Genomic DNA, 12,101 nt, shown 5'->3' on the forward strand with positions numbered 1-12,101 from the left:
TACTTGCTTATCATTGCTACTTTACTACTTGTAACATTGCTTTTTCCTTTTCATTTTAATAAAGCAAACGATCTGTAGATATATTTTTTGGTAATCTGGAAATTTCATTAAAAGAAGCTAAAGGCTACCCGCAACAGTAGGAACAGCCCTGTAACAAAAAAACCCGGTTAGAATAAGAAGGATCTGTAGATATATTTTGGGTCTGTTTGGATTGAGCTTATTTTTACTGAAGCTGAAATTGAAAATTGAAACTGAAAACACTGTAGCGAAATAATTTTTAAATGTGTAAATAGTACCGTGGGATCCATTTTTAATGAAAAAGTTGCTAAAAAGTGTAATTTGTGGCTCCGTAAACAGTGCACGGAAGCATTGTTTATGGAAGACTTGGTCAACAACTGTGGCTTGGAAAAAAAAAAAAAAAAAAAAAAACGCAGAAAGAAAAAACGTGGATGCCAAACGCGCAATCCAAACACATACACTGAACTTTATGTAACATTGCTTTTGCCTTGTCCTTTTATAAAGTTAAAGACTCTCATGGTGACTTTAAGACTTTAGATAAGGAAAATATTCTCCTTTATCCTTCCAGACTCTCCCAGTTCCCTTCCCAACAGCCCTCTCCCAGTGAGGGGAAAAAAAAAATCTGTTATTGTTATACAACTTTTAGTGTTTTACTCACAATTAGGGAGGAAAAATAAGCAGATATGGCAGACAGTGTTGTGACTTTCCTGTTAGAGAACCTGACTCAATTGCTCACCCAAGAATCAAAATTGCTTGGAGGAGTAGAAGATCAAGTCAAGTTACTTCACAACGAGCTGAGAATGATCAACATCTTCCTCCAAAATTCTGAGGGGAAACGACATGACAATTTGGTGAAGGAAGTAGTAAGCCAAATAAGGGACGTAGCCTATGAGGCTGAGGATGTTATTGATACATTCATCGTGACAGAGACAAAACACAGGAAAAGAAGCAAACTGAGGAAGGTAATTCATTACTTTGACCGAGCAAGCGCCCTTCACATGGTAGCAAAGAAGATAGAGAGCATCAAAAACGTCATCAAGGAAATTTACGACAACAGGAGCAAGTACGGCATAGAGATAGCTGAACCATCTGGAGGAGATGCAGAAGCAGAGGAGATATTGAACAGACGCAGGAGATATGTAGAGGAAGATCAGGTGGTGGGCTTTGGTCATGACACTGAGGCATTGGTGAAGCAGCTTATGGATGGGAATTTGCAACGTACTGTTGTTTCAATCATTGGCATGGGTGGCTTAGGTAAAACTACCCTTGCAAGGAAGATCTACAACAATTATCATATTAAAAATTACTTTGATTTCCGTGGTTGGGTTTATGTCTCTCAAGAATATAGAATCAGAGAGGTATTGCTTGAAGTTTTGAAGGGTGTGACACCAAGGCCAAAACTGAAAAGATTTGTCTTGAAAGCCGAATTGAAAGAGGAATTACTCCACGGTTTGGAAGCTATTTATAGCTCGGATAAGACTAAATTTCAGGGCACAGTAATTGAAGACTTGAAAGTTATCAAGGAAATGAGAGATGAAGAATGCAAAAATACATTGTTTGAGTTCTTGATGACGAAGAAGGCGGAGGAAGACATAAAAGAAAATATATTGAAAGATTCACGAGACGATAAATTGATTGATTTGTTGTTGAATTTTGTGCGAGATATTTACAGAATGAATGGGGAAGGATGGCAAGATATGAATGATGATGAATTGAAAAGTGTGCTGCTCGAATGCTTGAAAGACAAGAGGTACCTACTTGTCATGGACGACATCTGGGAAACTGAACTATGGGCTGAGGTGAGTAGTGTCTTTCCTGATAACTTGAATGGAAGTAGAATATTGATCACTAGCCGCATAAAAGAAGTAGCATTAGATGCAAGTAGTCTTAATAATAGTATTCCTCCTAACTCCCCTTATGAACTCCCATTTCTTAAAGAAGATGAAAGCTGGGAACTCTTCTCTAAGAAGGTGTTTCGGGGAGCTACATGTCCCCCAGAACTTGAAACTTTTGGGAAAAAAATTGTCAAAAGTTGCCAGGGTTTACCACTTGCTATTGTGGTTTTGGCCGGTCTTTTGGCAAATAAGGAGAAAACATATCGAACTTGGTCAAAATATATCGGCAATGTAAATTCGTATCTGACTGAGGATAGATCAAGTTGCACAGACATATTGGCTCTAAGCTACAATCACTTACCCCGACACCTAAAACCGTGCTTTCTATATTTTGGTATCTATCCGGAAGACTTTGAGATACCTGTGAGGCAGCTAATCCGACTTTGGAAAGCTGAGGGATTCATACGGCAAACTGGCAACAGAAATATGGAAGACGTTGCTGAAGACTACTTCGAGGAACTCATTGATCGGAGCTTGATTCAAGTTGCAACAAAAAGGCTAGATGGAGGAGTCAAAACATGTCGTATCCATGATCTTCTACGAGACCTTTGTATATCAGAGAGCACAAAAGAGAAGTTTCTTGAGGTTTGTTCAGATGTTAACCTTTCACCCATGAGAAAATCTCGTCGAATTTCCATTCACCATGCCAACCATCTAAAACTTTCTTCCAAACCTTGTGAGCCTTCATATAGTCGTTCTTTAATAGGCTTTGGGGAGCTTGAGAGTCCTTTTGATACAAGCTACTACTTGAAATGGCTATGTGAAGGTAACAAGTTGGTTCGGGTGGTAGAGCTCAGGAATATGGGCATTTGTTGCTTAATCCCCAAGAAGATTGAAAACCTGGCCCTTTTGAGGTACTTGAGCATTCCATCTAGTGAGCTTCATGACATTCCAGAATCCGTATGCAACCTTTGGAATCTAGAGACGCTAGACATGAGAAATTCTAGATTAAAATGCTTGCCCAAGGGGCTATGGAAGTTACAAAACTTGAGACATTTGTATCTAGATGGGCCAATATCTCTACCTAGAATTGACAATGAAGCAGCTTTACCCAATCTTCAAGTCCTTACTGGTATAGCTATAAATCAGGACACTGTGAATCTCTTTGGCAAGTCCACATTTCCTAATGTAAGAAAATTAGGATTGTATTCTTCAAGAGAGGTGGAGTCAGGGCTTTTGTCAAGCCTCCATCCCTTGTGTTATCTACAGACTTTGAAGATTTATGAACTCTTTCACCTTTCAATTCCAATCTCATTCCAGTTGACCGTCACAAAGATAACCTTGGTAGGCGCAGTCTTATCTAGATCCAATATAAGAGCGTTGGGTAGTCTTACCAACCTTCGAATACTAAGCGTACGAGGTGTCCGTCAAGGCTGTAGTGAGATCACTCTCCATTGCGATGAAAGTAGTTTTCTTCAACTTGAAGTGTTTAAAATGGTAAATATGGATGTTTTAAAATGGACTATGGGGAATGGTGCAATGCCAAGCCTTCAACGTTTGAACATCGAGCATTGCCGGTTTAATTATGCTGCCGCCAAGAGTATACTGTGCTTGACTGCCTTACGGGATGTGGAAATTTTACATCCCTCTCCAATACTGGCAAAGGTAGTTCAACAGTTGCAGATGAGGGATGGATGCAAGCTCCAAGTCTATCCACCTCTAGACCCAACTACTTTGGGATGGGTGTAAGCTCCAAGTCTATCCACCTCTGAACCTAACTTGGAGAAAAAATTGATGGCTTCATCTGCTTTTGTGGGGGTTCAAATGGTCCTCTGTTTGGTATGATATGTAGATGTTACCGTCTTTCTTTCCTTTTTCTGTTTATCTAATTTGCTAATTATCCTAGCTTTAAGCCTTTCAAATAATTTACTATTCTGTTTATGGTGATGAATCCATTTTGGTTTGGAGAAACGTATTACATAAGAACAACACTTAATTGAAAAGCTTTATAATTTGGGTTCAATGATATTTATATAAATTTCTCTTTTTTTTTTCTTCTCAGAATATAGAACTTTCACACTTTATTTTATTACAAGTGGGGGCAGTGATTTAAATCTAAGTTCTCTCTAGAGTGAGACTCCCATTTATATGTGTACGATCTCCCCTGGTGCAAATTTTTGAATTGATATTCTGATTTTAAGTTCACTTATGTGACAGCCTTTGGTTCTGAAATACTGAACATTGAACATAATATCTAGACATTAGTTCAGTCTACAAGGTGATTCTTCAAAGATATTATGGAAAGGGAATTCCTGGCTCCGACGAATTTGTGATTAGATTTGAGTTTGAATTCTGCTTGTGGTTGTACCCATGAGTTTATTATAAAACTTTAGTTAGTTAGTGGAATCAGTCAAGTTACTTCGCCATAATTTTATTTCAATCGATAGCTATTAGCTCACTATTTTCTTAGTACTTTTTGTTATTTTTTTTCCAATGCTTAACAATATTTTTTCATGTGTTGCTTTGTATTTCAATGTCTAACAATCATTTCTTGTGTTGCAAGCAATGATCTGAATTTCGAAGAAGAAAAGTGAAAAGGAAATTAGAATGAAGGGAAAAATAATAAGAAGGCAAAATACAATAACATGCGTTTTTCCTTACCCTCCTCGTTGGCTGTACTACAATACAATCAAGGAAAGCAGAAAAAAACGACAAGCCGTGTAGCCAACTGGGCTTATATGACATGTCATTCATCATCTTCTCACAAGAACTGTAACTGTGCTACAATTAGTTTTTTTTTTTTTTTTTTTTTTTGGCTTTTGAGTAGGGTTGTAGTGCGTGCCTTTATGTTAGAATTACTTTCCCTCTCCTTTGTGTGTGTGTGTTTGTTTCTAAAAAAAAAAAAAAAAAAAAGAAAAATAGTTGTGAGAGTGCCTTTTTTGCGACACTCAGGCCCAAGGATCCCGGGCCTAAATACAAGGTTTGGTGAACCGGGCCTTGACTCACCGCAGCTAACAAGCTGTTTAAGAATCAAGTGATATGCAGAGGATGCTCCTGACAATAAAAGAAAATGACAAGCAAGGATATTTGTATTGAAGAATGCCAAAAAACAACAAGGTAAGTTCAAAAGGAAAAGAAGCAGGATTGGCAAAATGGTATAAAACAAATGCTAAGGGGATCCTGGGATTAATGAGACATATTTCATTAATACATTGTCTATGAAATTACAGAGAGCTCACTAGGACGTGATACAAGGTTCAATCAAGTTCAAAAATTGCAGTCTTGAATGGCTACTTCAGCCTTCAAAAATTGCAAAGTTTGATTCTCTTTGAATCCGAGTATGTGCAATAGTGGCTTTTACAGGATACCGGGAAGCAATGTTCGTTTTCCCTTTAACGTTTTCTTTCTCCTCACTACAGATTTACTTATCGTTTTCTTTTTTTGAAAAATCTCTTCTTTTTCTCTCTGTTTTCGCTGCCCCTTCTTCGCAATCCATCCCTTCCTTTTATAATGGAGTTCTGGTCTTCCCGGGGAACCGTTGGTTCCCCTGTTTTGTTTACGAACAGAGCACGTTCAGTCCCTGTCACTCGATAAGTCCATTTCCCGTTTTTCTCATTCTTTCTTTCTTTCAGTTCTGATCTTTTGAAAGTTTCCTGGTCGATCACCTTCTTTGGGACGTGCTGAGGTATGCCCTTCTCGGCATCCCCGTTTCTTTGACAGTTTCCACTTTTCCCTTTTCTTTCCCATCTGGGCGGAATCCTGTTCTGCCAATTTGAAAGCCACTTGTTATTATTCTTTCTTTTGTGCTTCCCTGTTCTGGTTCCCCGAGGTTCTCTTTTGTCTGTTGCCATGAGAGGTCGCTGGGTTCTACTGGCGTTTTTTGCTTTTTTGTCCTAGTCTTCCTTTGTCTTTGTGCTTGAAAGGATCCTCGCCTCTTGATGGTTGCTGAGGATCCTGACCTTTTATCCCTTGCCGTGGCTCTCTCTCCTTTTTTATCTTTTGGATGCTTCTTCGTTTGGGCTTCAAGCTTCCTGGGCTTTTTATTCCTCCATGGTTCTCTTGCATCTGTGACTTTGGACTTAGCTTGATTCTTCTTTTTGGGCCTGGCTCATCCTTTTGGGCCTCTTTCATTAGGATCCTTTTCAGACCTCAACATTTATCCCCCCGAGCTCGTGGGTTGCCTGAAGCCCACACGTGAGTAATTCAGGTTTTCTAAGATTTTTCGTAGGATCCCCTCCCCCTTTTTCTTTTAACTTCTACTGGGTTCCATTCCCTTTTACTTGGGATCCCGGCCCTTTTCTGCTGCTTTTGGTCACCTCCTTTTTGTGTGTTGCGTTCCTTTATTATTCTCTTTGCAGTTTCCTCTTTGCACGGGACGTGGCAGTTGAGTATTTGAGGTAAAATTCCTCTACCCACTTTTCTCGTTTCCCGTTACTTCTCATTAATAACTGCTGATTAATCCTTCCTTCAAATTAAATTTTTTGGCAACTGGTGCGTCTTTCCATACATTTTCTTCCCCAACTGCTATTTGCACCTTTATTATAGCCGTTTCACCTTATCACTTTGCTTCTTTGAGTCTTTCATTCTTGGGTTTCTCTTTCTTTTCCTTTTCTTCTCTGTTACTCCGGTCTTCCCCCTTTATGCACTTCCAATCTCTTTTCTTCTCATTGTACACGTTCCAATGGCTTCTTCTTCTTCCCGAAAGAGGAGAGAGCGTACTCCCAGTCCTTCTGAGGGCGAGGGCTCTTCTGGTTCTGCTCCGAGTGATTCTCGCGAGGTTACCAAACGTCCGGCCTTCCCTTTACAGGATCCTTGGTATTCTCCCAGTCCATTTTTCCTCACGTATCTTATGGCGAGGCTCCTCCATCTCCTTATGCTTGGATGTTTTCTGGCCAAGCGGGTTTCACCAGTTCCGCTCTGGTTCCTGACCCTAGAGAGATCTTTGACCTTCAGATTAGGCAGGAGTTCGAGAGGCGGTGCCTATCTTCTTCGATTTTGTCCCGGGAAAAATCCAAGGCTGGCCTATCTGGGTAGACAAGGAATTGTCTGATGCTGAGTTTGTGGGTCGCTTGGAGCGCGCTGGTATCCTGAAGGCAGTGGCTATTTCCAGAAACCTTGAAGGCTTCAGAGACGCCAAAGGGCTCAGGCATCTGGTACGTCGTTGGTGCCCTTCCCTTCATACTTTTTTCTTTTCTGTTGGTGAATTGACGATTACTTTGGAGGATGTTGTGAATAACTTCCTCCTCCCGGTATTTGGTGACGAGAGCCCCTTTGATATTAACCTTTCTGGGGAGGATCTCGTGGTGGAAGACAAATTGTTTGGTTATTTTGGTGGTCGTGCTGCCTCTTCTGGTGGTAAGCCGGCTAGAATGGGGAGATGGGTGATGACCCTTTCTCGTGAGAAAAATAAGGAAGTGAGGTGGGCCGGTTTTTTGGCTTTTTGGCTTAGCAAGTTCCTGTATAGTGAGTTCCCTGGGTATGGAGTTAAGTCCTCCTTTTTTCCGTTAGCGATCAAGTTGGCTCGAGGTACCCAATATCCTTTGGCCCCTCTGTTTTTGGGTCATGTTTACTCTCAATTGGACTAGCTTCACGGAGATGAGACTGAAGGTGATTCTTGTTATGTGATTACCTCATCTCTTCACTGTGCTATCCTTCAGATTTTCATGTGGGACCGTTCTGCAACTACTTTGGCCAAGTGCAGGAATTTGAAATTTGTGAAGGATAAATTCCAAGGATCCCCTGACATAGTGAAGGGTCTTTGTGGCAATTCAACTGATGCTTTTCCCATTGTTTTTAGTTGGATTAGCTTGAAAGGTGGTGGCCTCAATCTTGTGGAGTTATTTGACCAAGTAGGGAACTTACATTGGAGATCCCCTCGTGAGTTTGGCCCTGGCTTTGCGTGTGATTCTGTATTGTCTTCTTTTTTGTCGTCTACAGGTAATACCTTTGACTTGCGCCGTGGTGATGAGGGTAGTTTGGCTTATCTTGCCTGCATTAGCCCCTCTTGGCTTCCTATCCTTCTTCGAGTGGCCCAAAATACACCCACTATTCAGCACATCGAGTGCTTCGACAGTTTGGTTTTGACCAGGATGTTCCTCCTGTTTTCAAGGACGTGGTGCCGTCCCTTCCTTCTTTGGATCCTTTCTTGAGGCTGCAGGCCTTTCCTTATTGGTACCGGAGGAGCCCCCAATTTGCAGTGCCCAACTCCTAGAGAGGAGTCTTTGCTTCTAGTGGCTATACTAGCTATTAGAGAAGAGTACAGAAGTCTTTCATTGACTATGTTGGCTCTGGTATGGTTCGGGAAGCTCCGAATCCTAGTATTGTTTCTACTCCGACATCCAACAGGCGTTTATCCCTTCCTACTGCTGGGGTTGTTTCTGTTACTGTAAGCAGCAAGACTGGATTCGCAGAGTGGCATGCCTCCAGGGGAGGTTGGGTGACTTATGCACAGGATTTTCCTGAGACTTGGCTGGGTTATAGTCTCGTCATTGGTACTTCTCCTGGAGTGCCCATCAAGAAAGGTGCAGTGGAGACAATAGGTGCTGCCTCCGCTCCGAGTAAAGGTAAGGATGTCAGGCCGGAAAAAATGAAAGCTGTTGATGTTGAGGAAAGCACAGAGGGTGCAAAGATAGGTCCTGAGACAAAAAGAAGAAAAACTGGGAAGTCTCAAACACACTTGGCATCTCTGGAAGGCAAGGATGTCAGGGAACCTTTGGCTTCAAGGACCCGGAAGAAGACCAAGGTAGAGTCTTCTTCTTCCCAGGTTTCTGTGACTGCCTCAGTCCATGGTTCTCTAGGATCCTCTGGTTTTCTATCCCAGCCTCCTTTAGGACCCTCTGGGCATACTTGTAGTAAGCAAAAGACTTCCAGAGAATCTGTAGAGAGAGAGAGAAGGGCAAGACTTCTTTCCTTCTTCTCTCTTTTTCACTTGTTCACCTTGTTGCACTTACTTCTTTCTTTGCTGATGAGTGGTGGTTTCCTTTACAGTCCAAACGCAAGTATGATTATAAGAAGGGCAAAAGCCAATCTTCTAGTAACGATGTGGTATGTGTGCTCTCTTTTTTTTTTTTTTTTTTTATGTTCTCTCCCTTCTGCTTTAGCACTGTGTTGTTAGTATTACCCCGTTGTTTTCACTGGGCACTGCTTCTCCTCTTTTTTCTTTAGGTGGAGGTGTCTCCTCCTATGACCGGCAAGACTTTGGGAGAGGAGATTGTTACTACTCTTTCTTTTGCTCTTCCTATTACAGGGGAGGAGCCCCCCATTGGTGGTCTGGCTGAGGAAACCGGGCAACCGATGCAGGGTTCCCAAGATTCTCAGGATCCCAAAGCCTCTAAGATCCCTTCATCTCAAAGTCCCCATCTTGAGCGCACTCCTAGTTTCATCAGGACTGTGTTTCCTCAATCATTGTCAGATAAAGGTGCTTTGGAAGACACTCCTTTATCCAAACAAACAGGTAAGCCATGTTTCCTTGAAATAGTGTTACATCTCTATTTTTCTTTTCCAGTTTTTTTTGAGTTCCTTCTTTTCTTTTCCCTTTTAGGTCAAGCCAGTGAGAAGTCTGTTCCCAGTGTTGCCTCTTCCTTAGAATCAGAAAGTTCAGAAGGTGAGTGCGAGCTGCTTCCACTGTGTTTCCTTTTCCTTTCTTTCCTTCCCTTCGCCTTTCTCCTTTTTTTTTTAAAAAAAAATGGCAAAGCCCCCTGCATCTCTTCCTTCCTTTAGCCATTTTGCCATTGGTTCTTCACCCTTTCTTCAACTTGCCTTTCTTCAACTTGCCTTATGTTCTCTCCCAGAATCTTCGGGGAAATCAGAGGATCGGGGAGAAGAGGCTCTGCCTCAGGAAGCCGGTACTGTTTGTTCTTCTTTCTCTTCTCTTTTTTTTTAAAAAAAAAAAAAAAGACTAAATCTGTTCTTCCTTTCCTTTTTCTTCTTTTGAACATTGATACAGGCTTTAAGGATTTTGAGCCTGTTATCCCTGAAGGAATTGTAAGACCCGTTCAAATAGTTGATCTTCAGCCAGAGCAAAAGGCTGCAAGTCCTCCAGTCTCTGCAAGTGGTGACACAACGATGGGGGACGCCTTGGGAGTGGCTGCCTCAGATCTTGATTCAAGGCTTTCCTCCTTCCTAGCTCGCTTTAACTTATTGGAATTTAACAATCTTCCTGCCAGCCATTTCCATGCCTTTGGGTCTTCTTATGGCAGCTTCCTACGCTTCTCTGTTCCTGCTGAAGGCCTACCGCTGCTAGAGAGTCTACTCAAGAGTCACGGGGATTTCACCAATGGCTTCAGGGGAGGCGTTTTTCTGGGTAACATTTTGTTGGAGTTACTATGTGCTGTGCTGGTTTCCCTTAGGAATTCTTCTGTAGATTCTTTGTCTGAAGAAAAGCTTCTAGAGTGGAGAGGGGTGGTCCAAGACCTTTTGGAGGCCAAGTTCAATTTGTCCTTTTTGTTGGATCACCTGCGTCTGTTGGCTCATATGCTGTTTCAGAGGCAATTATCCAAGAGCATAGACATTGAGATAGCTGCTGCTGAGGAAGCTTTGGCTCGTGCTCACAGGGTTTTACAGGATTTGAGGGTCAAGCGACAGAGGATCCTTTCGGCTTCGACTGTGCCTGTTATTCCTCCGGATGCCTCCTTGTTAGCTGGCCTCATTCCTTAGCTTATTTTAGATTTATATAAACAATTTGGGGTTGTATAAGTTTTTTTTTTTTTGAACATTGCTTTCCTCTTTCTTTCCTTGTGTTTCAAAACTGCTTCTAATTTCTTAGTATATGAATCTGTCTTTCTATTTGATACATTGCCTTTTCTTTTTGATGTGTGACTTTTCTCTTTTCTTTCCCGAGTCCTGGACCATGGTTCCCACAGGTTTCACTGTAAGTTCTGGTCCAGGTACCTGGTGATCTATTATGCAAGTACTGAACTGGGTACACTGGTATCTTTTCCCATATTTTTTTTTTTTGCAGTCCCAGTTCATGGACTTTCACAGGTTCCCCTCTTTTGCCAAGTGCTAGGCTAGGTATCTTGGGCATTTTACTTTTTACCTGTGATCCTAGACCTATGCACTTGGAACTGTCTGTGGGGTATCTAAAATTATTTGTAAGGTGAATCCTGGGCCATATGTGAAAGGGTATTACATACCTTTTTCTTTTTTTTGACTCAGGTATCCTTCTTTTAATCTATCCAAGCTAGGACTTTGCAGTACTTAAAGAAAGACTTAAATATTGAAGAAAATGAACTTCATTAAAATATGGCCATCTTTTAAGGAACAAAGAAAATCATTTAGTGCAGTATTGACCACAAAGTGTCAATCTATTATAGGTTCCTGAACAAAATCATTTTAGACCAGAATTCATGATAAAGGCTGAACGAAATAAAAAAGATAAAAATAAAAAACACTTAGCAGATTGTGAAGCTGGTAAAAGGATCCTGATGTACCAGGATCCCCTTGTCCTTATGCATAGTACTGTTTCAGCCATTTCCCGTTTATGGGTTCTGTCAGGACTGTCCCATATTCTTTGGTAAGGTAATAATACCCACTCTCATGAGCTACACTAATGATGTAGGGTCCTTCCCACTTTGGGGTGAACTTGGAAGGCCCAGGCAGGTTCCTCCTCACGTGTTCCGCCATCCTTAGTACTAATTGCCCTTCAGTGAACATTCTTGGGCGTACTGCTTGTGCATATGCTCTAGTCATTCTTTGCTGGTACCTCTGGCTTCTTTTCTTGGCCAGCTCTCTTTCTTCTTCTACCCCTTCCAAATCTGCTAGCCTCCTTTCATTGTTTGTGTTCTCACTTTCTCCTTGGCTTTCCTCCAGAACTACCCTTGGTGTAGGGATGACTAACTCCACGGGGCTGAGGGCCTCTGTTCCATAGACTAGGGAGAATGGGGAGAATCCTGTGGCTGTCTTTACAGAGCTCCTGCATGCCCAGAGCATATCTGCCAGATGATCATTCCATTTCCCTCCATACTCATGCTTCATTTTTTTAAGGATCTTCAACATTACCCTATTAGTAGCTTCAGCTTAGCCGTTTCCTTGTGGGTAGTATGGGGTAGATCTCCCATGCTTGATGTGGTATGCTTCAGTTAACCCCTTCATGTCTTTGTTTATGAATGGGGTTCCGTTGTCACTGATCAATCTTCTGGGGATCCTGAATCTCGTAATGATGTGGTTTCGAATGAAATTAGCTACGGCTGCTCCAGTGGCCTTTTTCAAAGGGATGGCCTCTACCCATTTTGTAAAGTACTCGGTGGC

At 41.7% G+C, this 12,101-nt stretch overlaps 2 protein-coding genes across 3 annotated transcripts; both read left to right on the forward strand.

Moving 5' to 3' along the window:
• Nucleotides 1–565: 565 nt before the first annotated feature.
• Nucleotides 566–4,635, forward strand: LOC126704597 (late blight resistance protein R1-A-like). 2 transcript variants are annotated; one of them, XR_007648230.1, is made up of 2 exons: nt 566–3,692; nt 4,417–4,635. XR_007648230.1 is itself a non-coding variant. In XM_050403623.1 (1 exon), the coding sequence occupies exon 1, from the start codon at nt 702–704 to the stop codon at nt 3,600–3,602; it is 2,901 nt and encodes a 966-aa protein (XP_050259580.1). In that variant the 5' UTR covers nt 566–701; the 3' UTR covers nt 3,603–3,899. The 2 variants fall into 2 exon arrangements, 1 of the variants encoding a protein (XP_050259580.1); XM_050403623.1 differs by lacking the exon at nt 4,417–4,635 and having other exon boundaries at nt 566–3,899.
• Nucleotides 4,636–4,952: 317 nt separating this feature from the next.
• LOC126705059 (uncharacterized) lies at nt 4,953–10,692 on the forward strand. Its single transcript, XM_050404016.1, has 7 exons — nt 4,953–4,970; nt 6,812–7,006; nt 8,841–8,897; nt 9,018–9,306; nt 9,394–9,456; nt 9,644–9,697; nt 9,799–10,692. Exons 1-7 carry the CDS (start codon nt 4,953–4,955, stop codon nt 10,506–10,508), a joined length of 1,386 nt encoding a protein of 461 aa, XP_050259973.1. The 3' UTR covers nt 10,509–10,692.
• The last annotated feature ends 1,409 nt before the right edge of the window (nt 10,693–12,101 follow it).

Source organism: Quercus robur, chromosome 11 (genome assembly GCF_932294415.1).
Source record: "Quercus robur chromosome 11, dhQueRobu3.1, whole genome shotgun sequence".
NCBI classification, from domain to species: Eukaryota; Viridiplantae; Streptophyta; class Magnoliopsida; order Fagales; family Fagaceae; genus Quercus; species Quercus robur.